The sequence below is a fragment of the Zalophus californianus genome, chromosome 1 (assembly GCF_009762305.2).
Source record: "Zalophus californianus isolate mZalCal1 chromosome 1, mZalCal1.pri.v2, whole genome shotgun sequence".
Lineage (NCBI taxonomy): Eukaryota > Metazoa > Chordata > Mammalia > Carnivora > Otariidae > Zalophus > Zalophus californianus.
In genome coordinates this window covers 171,066,334-171,086,354 of record NC_045595.1, presented here as the reverse complement: position 1 = coordinate 171,086,354, position 20,021 = coordinate 171,066,334, and the positions used below count along the sequence as shown (strand labels likewise).

Below are 20,021 nucleotides of genomic sequence, written 5' to 3'. Positions count from 1 at the left end.
TGTGTTGGATCATCTACAATATTTCCATTTCTGAATTATTTTTTTCATGTTCTATAATAGCATTGCTTGGTTTAATAAATAAAAATATAGTATGCCCAGTTAAATTTGAATTGCAGAGAAACAACGAATTTTTTTTTTTAGTGTAAATGTCTCAAGCAATATTTGGGACATACTTACACACAAAAATATATTCCTTTATGGGACATACTTAGACTAAAAAAAAGTATTTGTTATTTACCTGAAATTCTAATCTGTGTGTCCTGTATTTTATCTGGCAACTCTACTCTAGGTTTAGAAATGAATCCTTCTCTTGCAACTCCCTTCCCCCACCCATCACCCTCTTAAACTACTATCATCAACTTTGTAAATTTAATTTCCTGGCCTTAATTTTGTACTGCCACGAAGCGTGAACACCCCAGACTTCAGGCTTCTGGCTTCCTTCCATTATACTACGATGATATATGATTATAAGATGCTCAGTGTTAAAACATTCGTTTGGCCCAGCTTTTCCCCCACGATGAAGTATTTACAACTTTATATCAATACCCCATAATACTACTATGATAACATAGTAGGAGGAATCTCTAAACCCTAGATTCAGCCAGTCACCTGTAAAGTCAGGGAATTGAATTCAAGGTATTATCCCCAAGGTTCCTCGCTACAAGTCTTTAAAATGAGGATTCCATTAAAGCTCTCATTTGCCTGGTGAAACCCAATTATTCCCATTTCGGATGAATCGCTTTTCTCTTCAAGTAAATGCTTAGATTACTAAAAAAAAAAAAGTAGTGTTTAGATTACTCGATTCATGGCTTCACATTTCAAAGGTGTTAGACCTCACTTCCTCAAGGTCCAGAGAATGCACCCTCTATCGCCTCCCACCCCAGCTCACCGTCACACCGGACTCTGAGCGCCGTGGGCGATCAGATGATGTGATCATGGAAATGCTGATATTGATGAAACAATTCCATCGCGGAGCGTTTGGACAGTTAAAAGAGCTGTGTTGTCAGCAGAAGCCATCTCCGCGGTGCGGGAAACCGCGGTTCGGGAGCAGCCTGTTGTTCTCTTCCGCCATCTAGTGGCGACAGGGGTGCTCTCCTCCGCTCGACTTGCTGTTCAGAGCGGCAAAGATTTCAAAGATTGTAAATCAAATGGATGAATTGTTTTATTCTTGTCATTGCAGTAAAAAGGGATTTATAGAGTGTTTCGAGAGATAAAATGTAATAAATGTTGATAAAAATTAAGTATAACACAATAGCGGGCTTTAATACCTGAACAATATAGATTAAATTCATGCAATTTCATCTCTTTAATATGTTCAAATGTGGACTTGAACACTGAAGAACAAGAATATAAACTAGCCTAAAGTGTTCTAAAGAAGAATCATCCTTCTCAAGTGCTCTTGTATAATGTTAAAGGATTTTTTAATTTAAAATAAATGTAATCATAGATAAAAAGGAAAGAGGGAAAGTTCTGATAAACATTGAATTGCAGAGAACGTCTCAGTTCTGTATTTAACCATCTATCTTCAATTAAGTTAGAACTTATTCTCATTATTATTTATACATGTAATACAATGTTTAATGAATGTTGAATGATATTTAGCTTTAATGTTCTATAATCCAGAACTTTCTTCAAATGGCATGATAGCGAGTTTAACTGTGTGAATCTAAAGTGAAAATAAATTTCTCCAATGAATGAAATAAAGTATTTCTGAAGTGTGACTTATTTCCCATTAAAGTTGTTTGCACTGAATAATTATTATAGGAAAAAATATTTCTGACATTTAACATGATTCTGGTTCTCTTATTTTTATTTAAAATGCCAATGCTATCATGCAGTATTTAGATCTTTCTAACAAAAGTTATTTAATTGGACTGCCACTTCATTTTTTAATACACTTGTGAGCCAGCTGAGAAATCTCCAATTTGTTTTCCAGGGTGGGAAAATTCCCATAAGGTGGACAGCCCCCGAAGCTATTGCCTACAGAAAATTCTCCTCAGCAAGTGATGCATGGAGCTACGGCATTGTCATGTGGGAGGTCATGTCCTATGGAGAGAGACCTTATTGGGAAATGTCTAACCAAGATGTAAGTGCCATCAATAGTTAAACTGCCGTTTTGTGAGTATAAACACGTTAACACTGAGGAGTAAATATGTCTTTTGCCCCCACTCATATTAGCCCTTCTCTTCCTGAGAACTGTTCAGGGTCTGTGGCAGAGTTTGAGAAGCTAAGTAACCTTCCACTCTGAGCTGTACTTGGTGTTATAGGGGCCAGTGGATGGGCTTTGTCATGTGAGTACCTGACCCACATCTTATGGAGTCCGAGACTCCAACACACATTGCTCTGGTGCAGCGTCACCGTGCTAAAGCAACAGTCTTGACCTACAAGTAACAAAAAACGAAGAAGAATATTTACCTTCCTTTTCTTCCTGAGGGCAGTGCAATACGCCACTGCAAAGAGCAAATTAAACTAGATGTTACTTAGAAGAAAAAGAGCAAGTGCTTTCAGGCAATGTGTTATCAATATGACATTTGATAATGGTTCTTTTGAGATATGTGACCCTTTATGCAATTTCTTTTGTTTCCGTTTTACCTATAAAAATTACCTTGGTGATCAATGATATTATACAACAGGGAAGTTAACACACATTTGATCTCTACGACCGCCAAAGAGATAAAAACAGTTGTCAGGAAATGTAAGTACCCTGACAATGCAAATAAGTCTACTGTCAGAACTGAAAATATATTTTAATTTCATACTTACTCATCCCAGAATTTGGACTTTGTCTGCTCACTTGCCTTCCTCAATGTTAATGGGAACTCATGTCTAATGTGCTTCTGGATGTTCACGGGTTTAAAAAAAAAAAAAAAAAAAGAAAATTTAACTATAGAAAATCCCTATACACACTCAAAGTAAAACTATTTTCACATCTCTTTTTGTTGTGTTTTTTTTCCAGTCATTTGCTTGGGCATCATCTCTATACCTCACACCTCATTCATTACTCCATCCCAACCTCAAGTTGCCCAAGTATCTAAAGGACTTACCAAGTAACAAACAAAGTTTTAACACCAGGAATAGAGAAGACTGGATTTGGGTTAGCTCACCATGGTTACTGGTTCTCCCTGCCAGACAGCGTGACTTTTGAAGCTGAGTCCTGCTCAGTCCTATGGGGGTCTGTTGACTGTGGAGAAGGCCAGGTCTAGACACGTACATGACAGCAGGTTTGAGGTCATACACACTGTTCAATCATTGCTCTCCAAAGCACATCCTCAAAACACAGAGCCCACGTGGCTAGGTCCTGCAGAGCATCTGCCCTTACGTATAGAGTGTCCCCTAACCCACAACCTCTGCTCCACTCCCAAAACTTAGAGTTTTGGATCCAGGTCATTTGCCAAGAGTCTATTCCTCAGGGAATTCTATTTGAAAGACCTCATTGCTCTTTTCTGCCACAGGGCCTTGTTTGGGGCAACTTGTGACCGTCTCTCCAGCTAAATTGAATCTCAGCAGCAGAAATTTGCCCTGTTAATCCTTAAAGGAGCTATTTTTTTTTTAAAACCCGTTATCCAAGGTAATGGAAGCCCTGCATTCAGTCACCACAGTTCCTGCTCTACTCTAAACCCAAAATAATGCTTGCCTACTTATCCTACTTTCTATGACTGAACTAGGCCACTCAGACAAATCTCCAGAATAAAAAATCCTTTTCCCAGGGAGTTACAGTCTCCACCACACAGAAGAGCCCTCACTTCAAGTGCCCTTTTTCATTAGTACCCCATCTAGCCCTTAACCAGTTCCCCCAGCAGACTTCAAATAAAAAATGCCCAATTCATAGGCTCCAAACATTACAAATAATATACCCTTACCGATAAAAAGTTGTTGAGCATTCACAGCGGACATATCTATATTTGTTTGCACGTTATATACCAGTACTACCGTACTAATAGATTCATTTAAAAATATTTATTGGGTACCTTCTCTGTTCTAGGAACCAGAAATAGAACAGAGTACAAATATTATACCTGGAAGGGACCAAAAGATTATCTAGTCCAGCCCAAGTCCAACTTGCTTATGAAACTGAGGCATACAAAGATGACATGTTTTCCCTAGATCATATAGTAAGTAATTTGATGGTGATCTTAGAGGACATGCTAATAAACTTCTAGAACAAGACATGGGAAAGGAAAAGAGAAGAGGAAATAACTGTTTCTTTCTTGGTGGTCTGATATACAGTCCATGTAACTCCTCGCGTAGCTAGTGATGTCTTGCCCTCATGGAGCTCACATTCCAGGAGAGGGGAGACAGACTGTAAACAAAGTAAGTAAGTAGAAGAGGTAGTATTGTAACATGATAATCACTGTTTTGGGGGAAAAGAACATAAAAAAGGGATAAAAAAATGCTAGGGGGTTCATTTTGAATACACCATATATATTGCCAAATACATTCATCAAAGTCATTTCTGTATGGTCATAAAAGTCATAATTAATTATTCTTCTTAAACATTTAGAAATTATCTTATAGTAGGTTGAGATAAATAAATGTAAAGAGAAGTTCCATTATTTTTCCTGCCCCCTGGGTTATCATCTTAGCATCTAGGGTACGCTAGACTGCCAATTTAGTAACCATGGCCATCATTATGCAGACTATAATCCACTTAATTTTCAAAGTGCTTCAGCTTCATGACCAATAAATATAATAAAAGGACTGGGATATATGATTTTTAATATCTCTTTTAACAATAATAAGCCATGATTTTTATCATCTCTGGAGAAATTATCACACTTGTGTTGGCAAAGGAATGATTCAGATGGTTCTTTTCTGAAGTTTAGGACATTCCTGAATCTCTGTGGAGGTGCCAAGAAGGAGATAGGACTTCCACAGAACACAGCAGATACACGTTTAAGATACCATAGCACAAGACAGATTTTTTAGGAGAGCAGCCTCTGAGGGGAAAATGTCCAAATGTGTAATTTCCAACATAGACTACCATGTAAATCATTCTTAATTGTTGCCTAGAGAGTTCCCAACTCTGTTGTCGACCCCTCCCTTCTCGGATCTTGCCCAACAGCTTACTCAGCCATTCTGGCCATGGATATTGATGATCAGTGGCCAGGATGACCATTTAGAGAATGATTCTGTCTATTAAACCTCATTTGGCCACAGAGACTATATCTGGAACCAGAAAAGCTGCTGCAGCCAGTAATAGATTCCCAGCATTAAGGCAATTCTTGTTTGTTCAGGATTGCCAATGCCCATGGTACAGGGCTGAACCTGATCGCTCCCTCCACCCAAAGCTTGATTGTTTTTTGAGGACCAGGTAGGAACTAAGCTGGAAATCATCATCTCTGAGTGGTTACCAAACAGTATTCAAGCAAGAATCTAAAAATAGGAGAACAGAAAGTTCTGGGTGAGGGAGGGATTCAAACCCTCGAGGTCCTCAGATCGACACAAGACCAGAGGAAAGTGGTAAGAGCTAAAATCTTTTATGTATCTTGTGACTATTTTTTGCTGCTGATGTAAAGAGTTGAAATTCTGTTTAGTTTAACATATTGGAAGTCAGCATATCTGTGACAGATCCTGTAACCAGACTTTCTGTTTGGAAGCAGAAATAGCTTAATCAAAACTTTCCCAGCTGCTCCTCTCCAAATACTGGTTATTCCTTATTTGTTCCGCATTTCTCATTTGTTTGGTTAAAGTATAGTCTTTTGTTTGCCAAGGTGCATTTTAAATAAAGAAAGTATCATTTTGGACAATAAAAGTCCAACTATGTTCTGTTTGAATATTTTATATTTTTACTATATTTTGGTGAGTTTAACTAAGCTCTGGGCTTAGTTAAATACAGAATGTTAACACGTTTTATGATTTTAAATGAGTTTAGGAAATTTCAGATCTTTTTTATGAAATAGTTCCTCTATTCTGTAGACCATGGCATATTTTATTACAGTGAATAATTCTCAGTTTGTAGAATCTGTTTTAGTGAATAATATAATGAGTTTCCCAAAGGTCAGCAGTATTGTACATTAGGGAAAGGAAATGAGAAAAGAGTATATAAGATTAGTCCAGAAAAGCCCTAACAAACATAACAGCAGGTGCCATCTGCTTAGCTATTCAGCAGTTACTTATTAAACATGTGCCAGTCACAGGGCCGGGTGTGCCTGTGGGGCAGGGATGGAGAACTAGAAAACCCAGTCCCTGCTCTCAAGGAGGCCACTATGTAGATGAAAAGGTGAAGTTCTGATATTCCTGAAAGGTGAAGGGCCGGGTGTGCCTGTGGGGCAGGGATGGAGAACTAGAAAACCCAGTCCCTGCTCTCAAGGAGGCCACTATGTAGATGAAAAGGTGAAGTTCTGATATCCTAGCCTTGCCTCTCAAGGAGAATGTGCATTCCTCAAGGGTAGTCCTCATGCCTTCTTCTTTTTCTTTTTAATAGAAACAACACTGTGAATGGAACATAGTTTTTTTTCTTAATATATGTCAGAAAAAGCATGCATACTCTATTATTCAGCATTCTTTTGATTATAAATGACAAAAACTCAACCCAAACTAACTTGAATAAGTTTTTTTTTTTAATTTCATTCATGAGACTAAGAAGGTTAGTGGTGCTGAATGCCAGGGATCATGCAGGGTTTTTAGTGCTTCCCTAGGTCCGTTGACCTCATTTTGTCCTACTGCAAAAGTCCTCTTTGTTGTATTCTTTACACTCTAGGGCACAGCATTCCAGCTCAGCAACCTCAGCGGAATAAAACCTTTGCCCTCTGTGAAAATTCACAGACAAATCCCAGAGAAGACTCTAGCTGGCTCTGTCAGGGTCCTGCCCAACCCTGAACCAAAACCAGGCCAGGGAAATAGACACTGTGGTTGGACCAGCTAGCTTAATCTATCAGCATTTGCCTTCAGAGGCAGGTGGAGCACTGTGATTGGCAGTTTCCCATAAACACATGCAGTGAGGGGGGAAGTCCCCAAAAGAAAGCCGTTGTGTCGCCAGAGATATACTATTTTGTCCTTTTTGGTATAAATTGTTTTTCAAGAGCAACTTTATTTATTGCAGTATCAAAACATTAACATCGTGCATCACTGTATTCTAGTGAGGCAGCTGGTAAATTGGCAAGATCATGAGAGCTTTGGAGCAAGGTTTCTCAACCTCAGAACTATTGACGTGCTGACATATTGGGCTGAGTAATTCTTTGTTGCGGGGGTGGCAGGGCTGCCTTGTGCATAGCAGGAAGTTTTGTAGCATCCCCAGCCTTTACCCATGAGGTAGCAGTACCACCTTCCCAGATATGACAAACAAAAATGGCCCCAGACATTGCCCAGTCAGAGATATGGTGCAAAAATCATGCCAGGGAAGAGCCACTGTTTTAAGGCTAGAAAGAGCTGGGTTCAAATCCCAGCTCCACAGTTCACTGGCTGTATTATCTGAGGCAGGGAGGTTAAGCTTTCTTGAGATGCTATCCATATACTCAACTGCAGAATTCAAAAGAATTAAAGGTAATGTAGGTAAAACACCTGGTACATAGAAGGTGTTTAATTAATCAAATGGAATAATCATAGTTTGCATTTTCTGAGATTATTATGAGTCAAGTATTTTAGATTATTAAGCTCATTTTATCTTCAAAATAATTATCTAAAATAAATACTATTACTCCCGTTTCTAGATGAGAGAACTGAGGCTTTCTAGAAAGTTTAAATGACTTGCCCAAGGTTACTAGCTAGTTAATAGTAGACCTAAAGTTCAAGCCCCTTGCCTACTCCAAAGTGCATGCTTTTACCCTCTAAGCTTATACTGTAGAAGTCTAATTTTCAAAGGAATCTCTATACCACAGAGGTTCTACATGATGAAATGAAAGCATCTTTAATTATGTATGCCACTCTGTCACAAGAGAAGTGTTTTTGTTGTTTTCTATTAGCAAAAGAATGCAGATTGACTCGCTGTTGTTTGGAACTATAAATCTTTTTTGTAGTGTTTCGTGTCTTGATATTAAAAATTTATAAAATGTACCATATTTGTTACATTTCTTAAAAGTATATACAGCAGTAGCTTAAAATCAAATTTTAATAATGGACAAATTTAGCCTACTACCCCAGAAACATGTCACAGATATGTTGAAGGTGTACAGCTCCTTGCTGTTTCCTAGCTTTTTTTCCTTCTTTTTTTAAAGGTACTGCTGGGTTATGTTTTATGTTATTTTCATCCAAGTTCAAAGTAATTGTTGTTTATTATACAGTGGGAGTACAATGTAATGTAAGGAGCTATGCAAGTTCCAAAGATGACACCAAGGGCACTGCGGTTCTTCCAACACTTACACTGTATAATGTGCTTAACAGAAGAAAATGGAAGCAAAACATGAACAGCAGACAACATTAAAGAACCAAATCCCCACAGAGCTAATATGTAGGGAAAAAAACTAGCACCACATAAATGAGAGGCGACTTGGCTCGAACTAATGATCTGAATACAAGACCAGAGTCTTGGATTTTGTTTTGTTTTGTTTTTTTCCCTGACATGATGCTGTTCAAAAAAAAAAAAACAAAGGCGAAAACAAAAAACAAAAAAACTCCTTGAAGCAATTTGAAACCCAAATGTCTTATGCATATGGTATCATTTAGGCATATGCTACTAAGCTAGTTCATTTTCACAAAAGAGAGCCAGTATTAGGGAACATCTCATTTGAGGATTACTAGGAAACATAATGCTGCCTCAGTGTTTCTGTGGGGTTTATTCTCCTTAGTTTTCGAAAGCTTTTATAGAATAATAAGTTTTGTTTTAAATTGCTTTCTGAAGCTTACCTGAAGAAAAAAACTGGGAGTTTATCTTTAGGGTTTTCTTTTTATAGGTCATGTGGTTGAAAAGAACCTTTTGACCTTATTGGAAGTGATTTCTTTTTTCAAAATTTATAAAGGAAGAAAATAACCTTTTACCATATTTCTTGTTTGTCCTTATAATTTTATAACCTTTACAATTATAGGGCAGTATTTCAGCCAAGAATGGTGGATGGGTAGAATCCACTTACCTAGAAATGCAGTATGATTTTATGACTCAGAGAGTCCAGTCATTTCCAATTTTTGTCTCTGATTAGATTTTCCAAACTCTTCTTTATTATGTAATGGTCTTTGTGTAATGATCTGTGTAAGATACAGGAAATTGCTAAAGGCCCATTCCCATTATTTCAACCTTTCCATATTACTGAGGGAATTTTTGCATTTATTTGAATACGTACTATACCAAGGCAATTGTCAAAATGGCCTTCCTTTTCTCAATTTTTCAATAACTGCTACTATCGGTACATAGGCAATAGCAGCATTTTAATTAAATACATACTAATTACACTAGCCTGATGCATGTCTACTAGTGTCAAGAGCAATAGGGAATATTATGAAAGGCAATCAATCACCATTGTAAATAATTCAAATGGTAAAGTTCGAAGTAGAGGAAACCAATAACCAATATGCCACTACCACAGGGTAATTTTCAAGGGAAACTTTTTTGTACCTAAATGACCACAAAGCAAGAAACTATATACATGCCAGTAATGTTTTCATAAAAAATTAATTACACCTTCAATATATTTACATATTGAAATATATTTATAATCTTTAGCTCTTAAAATTTTTATTCCATCTTTTGCTCTCTTTGGAGCATTTACAAAGAGGACATTTTAAAATCCCCCCTTTCTTTGTACTCATCAACTATATTTCCTTAGCTTCTTAGTCTTAGTTTGCCAGGACAGTCTCTGGCTCTGTCTGGATTTTTGTCTCCCTGCATTTGGAACTCTGTGGGAAATAGTCCTTTTCCATGAAGGCCAAATCTAGAACTGGAGGCTACAGAACCTCAAACTGTAGAGATGTTTCAAAAGGCCCTGCAGATAAAGACTTCAGTTTTGACTGTAGAAACAGCTTTTTGAGCTAAACAGTACAGTTGCAAGCATTGAATCCAGTTGTCTTTTCTTCATTAATGAGGAGACAGAGGCCTGCCCAACTAATGAGTTTGTTAGTGACAATTTAGGACTTTGAAAAATATTGAATAAGAAAACCAGTATAAGATTATAAATGTTATTTCCTTATAACCATGTCTTTCCTTCCTTTTTTTTTTCTCTCCCATGTAGACACAGCCTTTATATTGCATATCAGGAAAATAGATTACCAGTGTTTTCAGCATATAGTATACAAATCAAATATCCTAATATATATAAGTAATCATTATCCAAAAAAGGAAGTGTATACTTGGACCCTTTGCTTCACCATCCCCATTCTACCTGAGACTATAGGTTTTCCACAAAGCCATGATGAATATTTAGAGGGAAGATAAGAATAGAATCATTTCACATTCCATTTATTAATGTACATTTCAGTAGACTAAAATTTTGTGAGTTTCTTTTAAAAGAAAGTATGAATAACTAAATTCAATATGCTTCTTTTTGGAGATACTTATGTGATTGCCTGCATAGCCTGAGCAGTCCTTGTTCAATGGTATTGTTCAGAGATGTCTCAGCATCTTCATGTTGACTGTCTACTTCTTGTTTGCCTTGTTTAATAAAAGGTGCACATTGCCTGCTTTGATTCAGAAACTGTCAACACAATTGGAAAACTCATCAGATTCAGCAAGAGCAGAATAGTCTGCTACGTGCCCCAACTGAGCCTTATGTTGATTCTAGGCTGCTAAAAATTGCGGTGTCAATGACAAGGAACCAGTATGGTCTATTTAGAATAACCAGCCAAGTTTTAGATAATAAATTCTGACAGAATCTAATTCCTTCTACCTCTGCATGGAAATTATTACTGCAGTCATTTTCATATTTTTTCACTTTATTTTAATTTTCTTCTTGCATTTTTAAATAAGGCTTTAACCTTGTATAATTCTTCTCCAAAGGATGACAGCCTACAGCTATCATAAACCAAACTGTTACAAAATTCTCTCTAGTTAATTATCACCCCTTCATATCCTAAAACAATAAACCTCAATTAGTCTTTTAGACAAAGCACCCCATATGCTTCTGGCTCCTTTTCAGTCCTTCACTAAGGAATCAGAAAATACCTATAAAATAAAGCTGCTCACAAAAGACATGTTTATGAAGGTAAAGGTTAATATAGGTTTTCTCAAGTTGCCCATAAAATACAGCTTTCATAGATCACATATGTGACCATTGAAGCTCTATTTTTTGACTTGACAAAGCATCGTGCTAGATGCCAGGAACCTATGGGAAAAGAAACAGTTGCTGCTCTTGAGGCGTCCAGCTCACCCAGCTGAAAGATCACAAGTGTTTTGTAATGGCCAGAGCAAAGGCCTGGATGCAGCCAGAGGTGAGGACTGAGAGCCAGGCTCAAGGAGAGCCGCCACAGAACTTCAGACATGGGAGGAATGAGATCACAGCGCCACCTCAGGATTGCTTCCGCTGCACTGTGGGAGATGAGTGGAAAAGGGAAAGGAAGACAAGTAGACTAGTTAGGAGGCTGTTATCAGAATGGGAAAGAAATCATTTGGAGGGAGAATTGAAAATAGAGCAGATTTAAAATATATGAAAGGAGTAGAATCAGCATGACTTCAGTTACTGTTGAGCATCAGGGAAGAGAGAGACCCAAATACTCCTTGATCTCTGCCTTGAGTCACTGCAAGAACAGTGGTACCCTTCGCAAAGGACAGGAATCCCAAAGGAGGAATGGGGTAAGTTTTGAACAAAATAAATCTAAGGCGTCTGCATGACAACCTCATAAAGTTCTATGTCCTGTAGGTGATAGATATAAACGTCTGCAGAGAAGGCTGAGCATGAGCTGCAGCAGGTGAGAAGGCAGCATGGGGTGTACAAGAAAGTGAGAGAGGCTCGGGATCTAATTCTGGCACAAAGGGATCTGGCTCAAGATTCAGGACAGATGTTCACTACCACTACCATGATCCAGAGGCTATCAAGATGATAATATCAGTCTGTTTTTCAGGGAATTATTAGCTATGCAATACTGACCCAATCTATTTATCAGTTTGAGCTTCGGCTTTCTTACCTATAAAATATGCATAACCATACTCGCATAATAAGGGAATTTGGGACCTAAATAAAGTGAGCTAGGCCAGAGCGTGGCACATAATAAGCTCTCAAAGTTATATATGTTACTTGAATCTGAAACCAGAAAGCTCATAGGAAATTGAACTCATCATCATTCCAGCCCCAAAATTGTTTCTTCTCCCGTGACCTCTGTCTTTTCTAGTTGACCAAGCCAAAAACCTGTCCTGCCACATCTAACCTTAACCCTATTTTGTGTTTCTGCCAAATCAGTCCTCTTCTTGTATACCACAGCCACTGCCTCCCTCCACTGAGGTCATCCTGGTATCTTGCCTGGATCATTGCAAGCCTCATTCCTGGCCTCCTTCTCCTTCCAACATGCTCTCCACACTGAAGCTAGAGCGGGCTTCCCAAAGGCAAATATAATGTCATTTACTTGCTAAAACCCTTTTCTCTTAGCAAAAAGTCATTTGTAGCATATAAAATCATTCATGATCCTAAGAAATGTAATTTTTACTTAACCTCCCAGCCTTTGAACAATAATAGAGCCTTCAAAGTCTATATTCTAGCTGCACAAATCTGCTTCCATTCCCTGATCAGGTCCCATCTCCTCCCTTCACCCTATCCAGTTGACCCTGCTAACCTTCTACATTTCCTGTGAGATCCATCTCACCTCCACTGAGAAGCCTTCCCAAGGCTGGGTTAGGCAGTTCTTCCACATACTCCCATAACTCCCTGTTCAACTTGGCATTTACCGTAGTCAAACTCCCCAGTCTTCTTCACTAGATTATATGTTTCCTAAAGACAGATACTTCTTACCCATTTGTTACCTTTTATACATAGCATACCCAATAGTACATGTTATGAGAGACTATGGACTCTGAGAAAGAAACTGAAGGTTCTCGAGGGGAGGGGGTGGGGGGATGGGTTAGCCTGGTGATGGGTGTTAAAGAGGGCATGTATTGAATGGAGCACTGGGTGTTATACGCAAACAATGAATCATGGAACACTACATCAAAAACTAATGATGTAATGTATGTTGACTAACAGCATAATAAAATATTTTTTTAAAAAAATAGTACATGTTAAATGGTTAATATATATATCTTTGGATGATTAAATTTTAAAAATCCATTAGAAAGATGTCTTTTAACCATTTTGTGGATCATATTGCTTAAATCTCTTCTTTTGGCTCCCTCGAAGCTGGAATTTTAGGAGTGCAATCTTGGGCAAGTTAAACCTCTCTCTATTTACCTTCCTTGTCTGTAAGATAGGGATAACAACAGTACCTACCTCACAGGGTTATTATGAGGATTAAAAGAGTTGATACATGTAAATCATTTAGAACGGATACCTGGAAATATCCAAGAGCTCTCACTAATAGCTGTTATTGTCACTGTTGTTACTGTTGTTACTATTATCCTACAAGGACCCTTCATGTATGACACCTGACATGATACAGGGCTCAACAAATTTCACAAGGTCACAAGTTAAAGAATTAAAGAAATGTAAAGGTCAGAGGTCAACAAGAAGAAAAGGTCACTATCCCCACAGAAAAGCATCCTGGGGCCAGAAACACTGTTGAACTCATTATGGGTAAAGGTTCCAGACAAGGGACCACACTCTCCTTTTACAGGACAATTATGAGAGCAATTTTGTCAAAAGAGAATATGAACAACCCACTTGGCACAAAGCAGTCTGCAATGGGTGTTAATTATTTACAGGAGCTGTCTGGGAAAGTCAACTAAGGACCATGAAGCCACTGGGAAATAGTAACCCCTCTAGACAGGAGGAAGAAGCCACCAGTCTTACAGAAAGCTGAGTTTGAGTCCAGTCCTTCTCTGCTGGAGAATAGCAAGCCCCGGTCTCACTCGTCATCGTCCAGGCAAACCAAAGTGAGATCATGAAATCATTTTGGAGAATGCTGCTTGATGCACCAATTTTTGATTAATACTTCTTTCCTTCAGAAGGGATTTCAAATGCTGCCATGCTCATAATTTGAATCCATCTTGGGTAGTTTAAAACTTCAGGTTTTCTAAGAATCTGCTGCTCTATCAAAACAAATCCAAAAATTTCTTCTAATAGCTTTGGTTTTGTTCAATAAAATTTATTAATGTGTCAGGCACCACACTAAATGATGAGAATGTAAAATCTACAGACATAATTCCTGCTTTCAAGTATGTATAGCCCTAGTGGAAAAGCAGATGAATAGTTACAATACAATGTAATAGATGAAATAATAAAAATGTGGGGCACCTAGGTGGCTCAGATGGTTGGGCATCTGCCTTCGGCTCAGCTCGTGATCCCAGGGTCCTGGGATCGAGTCCCCCATCGGGCTCCCTGCTCCTTGGGAAGCTGCTTCTCCCTCTGCCTCTCTCTCTCTCTCTCTCTCATGAATAAATAAAAACTTTAAAAAAAAGAAATAATAGAAATGTGTATAAGACTCAGAAGCATTCAGAAATGACTCTGTTCAGGCTGAGATAACATTTTGCAAACTATGAAGTAAATATGTGTTTGATTTACCCAGAATATAAAATTTAAGATCCAAATAAAAACAATGAAGTCAAATTACCAGGTGCTATGACAAAAGGTAACATGGAAACCACTCCTAAAATCCTGTTAAATGATATAAAATTGGAAAGGAGGATTTATCATGAGAACTGAAAAGCATTTCTGGGGAATGGTCAGAGAAAAAGTTGGAAGCTAATGGAACTCTCTTTAAATGCTAGCTCTGCCTTCTATACTGTGTGAATTTAGGCAATTTTCCTAAACTCTCTGAGTCTAAATTTTTGTTCACTTAAGAATAAGGACAATAAGGGGCACCTTGGTGGCTCAGTCGGTTAAGCGTCCAACTCTTGATCTTAGCTTGGTCTTGATCTCAGGGTCATGAGTTCAAGTCCCAGGTTGGGCTCCACTTAAAAAAAAAGAATAGGGATAATAACAACTATCATATTGAGTTATTTTAAGCAGTCAATGAAGAAACTGATGCAAATCACCTAGCACATGATAGATAATAAAAGCAGCTAATATTTTTTCTCAAAATATAACCTCACTTGTCATCTATTTTATTCTATGCACTTATAATTAGGTAACTGTGGTAAATCAACTAGAGTTCTCTTATAGGGTGGGATTTTAAAGTCTTTTTATAATGGAATTCTATCCTATTTCTTAGTTACTTTTCAGAACTATCCACGGTAGTTTTGATGCTATACAAGCATTTTACATATATCCTGTTTTACTAAAATGTGTTGCAAAAGGTCTTAAAATCCAAGGCTAGTTGGTAGCAAAAATAATCAGGAAACAGATAAGAAAAAGTCCTGTTCAATAACAGGATAAAATGAATACAAAAATGCTAGTATCCTGACAGGTTAAAGTGTTCTGGTCACAAAGACACCGATGGGATCATGAGAAGTTCCCTATTACCAAAACGCTAAAGCTTAGCAGTTAAGAGGTTCTTGTAGGCATAATATTGCTCCTTTTTGCAAACTGCCTGTAGCATGAATTATGGATATTTCAGAATCCTGTCAAATAATGTCAATTAAAAAAAATTAAGATGTGTTTTTCGAATTACAGAAAGTGTGTAGCTGTTGCGACAATAAAGAGAGATCTCCGGTTAGCAATCTTAGCACTTGCATTTTTGTATTTCTATTGTTGATGGAGGACAGTGATGAGGTTGAGTTGCGCCTGTCTTTAACTATCAGTCTGTTCTTCAGCTGCCCACCTCAAAAATGGGGAATGGAGCCTTTCCTTTTTCTTTCTCCCAGAGATGATATAAGAATAAAGGGTCACATGATGGGGCACCTGGGTGGCTCAGTTGGTTAAGCATCTAACTCTTGGTGTCAGGTCGTGATCTCAACGTCATGAGATTGAGCCCCATGTCAGGCTCCACACTCAGCGCAGAGTCTTCTTCAGATTATCTCTCTTTTTCCCTCTGCTTCTCTCCCCACTCATGCTCTCTCTTTCTCTCTATAAAATAAATAAATAAAATATTTTAAAAAAAGATAAAGGGCCACATGAATACTTTGAACACATCATAAGAAATAAGCTATATAAATTCAGAGTTGCATTATTGCATTATATTATATTGCATTATTAGGAGATTCCCAGGTGGGCCATATATGAAATAGATGACTTTCCTGCCTTATCTTATATATGATTTCCTGAGTTCAAAAAAAAAAAAAACCCACCTTGTTGTCATCATGTTGCTACTCTTAACTCAACTTCTTATAAAGATTCCTTCCCCTAGAGCCTCTCTGTCCTATATAGTAGCCACCAGCCACACGTGGCTATTTAAATTTTAATGAATTAAAATAAACTAAAACACAAAATTCAGTTCCTCAGTCTTATTAGCCACATTTCAAGCACTCAACAGCCACACGTGACTACTTGCTATCATGTTGGACAGAGAGAACAAAAAGTTCTATTGGAGAACGCTGGCCCTGAGGATATGCAGGCTTGAATGATCCTGTCGCTCTGTGGTCTTAGGCCAGCCATTGATAGCATTTCAAGGATTGAATGACCGTAGAAGTTCTGAGAGGACTTCATAATCACATCAGGGTCAGACTAAGGGAAAGGCAGAAGTAAGCAAAGAGAAATTAAATAGGCAATAAAGAAGGAAGAAGGAATGATAGCCAGCAAAAGAATACACACTGACATTATTACAAAAGGATAAAAAATGACTTAGGAGTTCAGTGCTTCAACAGAGGTACAATTTTACTTAACACATTTGTCACACGTGGCTTGCGCAAAACGTATCAATCTTATGCTGACTTTCTGATGTCCTAATTGGGTTTGGAGACGTTCCAGCTAAATCACACAGGACTGTTTCTCGAAATTGTGATGAAACTTAACCTCCCTTCTGAATACCACATGTTTAAAAACATATTTCACTCAAAGAGGTGTCAGCAAATATTAATGTAGATACTTGCAACTTTTGTATTTATCTTTGTTTGGGCTGCTTGTACCCACAAGGTTTCATGTTTACCAATATTTTGGCTTCTATATAAAAAGGAATTATGGGGGTGCCTGGGTGGCTCAGGCGTTAAGTATCTGCCTTCGGCTCAGGTCATGATCCCAGGGTCCTGGAATCGAGCCCCAGATCGGGCTCCCTGCTCTGCGGGAAGCCTGTTTCTCCCTCTCCCACTCCCCCTGCTTGTGTTACCTCTCTCGCTGTGTCTTTCTCTGTCAAATAAATAAATAAAACCTTAAAAAAAAAAAAAGGAATTATAACTTAGCATATGTTGTGTTATTTGTCCCGAAAAGTAAGAGACTAACCTGTGTGTGTTTGTATTTAGGTCATTCTGTCCATTGAAGAAGGTTACAGACTTCCGGCTCCCATGGGCTGTCCAGCATCTCTACACCAGCTGATGCTCCATTGTTGGCAGAAGGAGAGAAATCACAGACCAAAATTTACTGACATTGTCAGCTTCCTTGACAAACTGATCCGCAATCCCAGTGCCCTTCACACCCTGGTGGAGGACATCCTTGTGTAAGATGCAGAGTGTTGATTTTTTTCTCCTCGACAGTCATTTCTTTCAGGCTATAGACAAGACTAACAGGTAGAGAGGAGAAAGTTTACCATGATAACTGTCTAGTTGTCGACCTTTTAGAATATTTTATACAAACCATGTTTTATTTGTCAGCTGTGAAAAAAATGAACATTTTTAAATGGGTTTTTTGTCTTAAGAAAACAGAGTCTCCTTTCGTTCTCTCCATATCTAATTTTTCTGCGTTACTTTCGTTACATTTTTTTTTCTTGTGGGGGTCTTTGGCATTTGTATATCCTTTCTTTTTTTCCTGATCCTGCCTTACCTCTGTAAGTAGGATTTGTGTATATCTGTAGCTTCTTTAATTTTCTTGTCCATTCTATGTTCTGTCCCTCTATCTGAAATGGCAAGCAAGACAGGGGCAATTTGTGAATCAGCCAGGAGTGAGGATGTTTCCCGCTGATATGATCATACCCAGCTGTTGTTACTTTCCATTTCTAGAACCAGAAAAAGACAGATGACAAGACAAGAAAATAAAGGCGCTCATATACCATTTTATAAAAGTCAGTAGAGTTGAGAAGATCTACTCACCTCTCTCTAAACAATTTTAAGAAGAGGAGAGTAGAAGGAAAAAAAACCCACTATTATCTATTTCTGAAAAGATTACATTTAAAATATTATTGAATTGAGAATATATGTATTTAGGCCAAATTGGATTTAGAAATAACCAAAGCATTTCCAAAGCTCACTTTCCTAACTCAGGTGACGGCCAACAGAATATACAGATGTTCAAGTTTAGGTCACAGGTTCAAGTCAGTGCAGGTTTTTTGTGATAACAAGGCCAAAGGCTCTTCAAGGACTACTTAAGCAGGCCCTCAGTTCACTGCAGAGCACATAAGAGTTCACCACCAAATCACTAATTGGCAGCCTCAGTAAAGTGAAGCCAAGCATGAAATAGCTAGAGATTAAACTATTACTCTAGCCCATCTTCCCTAAAGCAGTCTAACAGAGGAAGCAGTAAAGGGCGGGGGGCGGGGAGGGAACGTAGGATTTTATCGTAAAAGGGCACTCAATGAAGGATTTTAAGCAAGAGAATGGCAGGATCATATTTGCATTTCTAAAAGACAGCTCTAGAGCTGATTTAGACTGAGTGCAAAACAAGGAACAAGACTAGAAACAGACAGTTGTATGTTTACAGAAACCCAAGCTAGAAAAGATTAGGGCCTAACTCATGAAATGGGAATAAGTTTGGGGTCAGGAGGTAAGAGGATGGATTTATTCTCAGGCAAGGAGAACAATGTGTCTTGGTCATTGATTGAATATGGAGGGGGGAGGAGAGAAAAGAGTCAAGGATACTGTCAAGTTAGTTTCTTAGACAAGCTGGCTGATAATATTACCTACCACTAAGAAGGATAGGGCTTTGGAATAGAAATGAGACCATTTCAAGTAAGCTGAATTGAAGATAACTGTGGGGCAGGTAGGTGGAGATGTGCAATAGGCAGTTATATTTGTAGGTTGAACCTCAGGTGGAAAGATCTGGGCTGAAGATTTGAAGATCATCAACATAGAGACTATAGCTGAAGATTCATGCATAGTTGAGATGACCCATAGAGACTATAAGGTATGAAAATTAGCAGAGGGAAAGAGGGAAGGGTGTTCTCTCAAACACCAAGATTTAAGAAATGAGCTGAAGGAGATTACCCAAAGGAGACCAAGAAAGAAGAGCCAGACCAGTAATAATGGAAGTCGGGAAAGAGCAGTGTCATAGAAGCCAAAAATGGGGAGAGTTTCAAGGAGTGTAATGTCCAAGTCTTCACAAAGCTTCAGCAAGATAAAAAGTGAAGTGGGTCCATTGAATTTAGCAGCAAAGTGGTCAGGTATTTATGGGCAGCCTTAGCAAGAACATTGGAATAAAAGTGTGTAAGACAGATTGCAATGGAGCAGCAGTAAATGTGAGGTCAGAGAAAAGCAGTATAAAGTACTAAGAAGCCTGTCTTTGAAGGGAAAGAGAAGTAGTTAGAGAAAATGTTTCTTGGTTTTTGTTTTTATGTTTTATTGAAGAGATGGGCATGCATTGACATTGAAGAGAAAGAGCTAATGCAGTGAGTGTTGCATTAATGGAAAAGAACTTTGGTTATCTATAAACTGAACTCATTTAATCTGAGCCTCTCATTGTGGTATAGGGTTAACGGACCCCACAGCCAGTGCCCATCAGCAGAGCTCTCTAACTGTTCTATGGCTGTAGAAGCAGGCAGGTAAGAGCCTTCTTTTTGAAGAAAAGCAGATAAAACAATTTCTTCCCTGCTTTTTCAAGATTATGAATGTTTATCATAGTTGGAAAATACTGACGAAGACTCTAAGATGAGAAAATGCCAAAAAGTCAAAATGATCCGGAGGTAAAGTCAACATGAGGGCTTGTGTCACAGGGCCAGAGTGTGTGGTTTAATGGGATGTGCAGTCATCCTGTGGACAGGCCAGCAAATGGCAAGTTGGTGATGGCATTGCCACACACAGGCAAGAGTTGGGTACTTTATATAAAGTTGGCAGTTTG

General features: G+C 38.3%; 1 protein-coding gene across 6 annotated transcripts in view; it reads left to right on the top strand.

Annotated features, from left to right (window-relative positions):
- Positions 1–20,021, top strand: part of EPHA6 (EPH receptor A6) — an 828,987-nt gene that overhangs the window by 784,693 nt on the left and 24,273 nt on the right. For 4 of the 6 annotated variants that reach the window (XM_027586194.2, XM_027586193.2, XM_027586197.2 and 1 more), the window contains 3 exons: positions 1,937–2,086; positions 17,279–17,472; positions 19,654–19,725. In XM_027586194.2, coding sequence (XP_027441995.1) covers positions 1,937–2,086; positions 17,279–17,472; positions 19,654–19,725 — 416 coding nt within the window. The remainder of the gene's footprint in view (positions 1–1,936; positions 2,087–17,278; positions 17,473–19,653; positions 19,726–20,021) is intronic. The other 2 variants (XM_027586196.2, XM_027586195.2) reach the window with 1 other exon arrangement.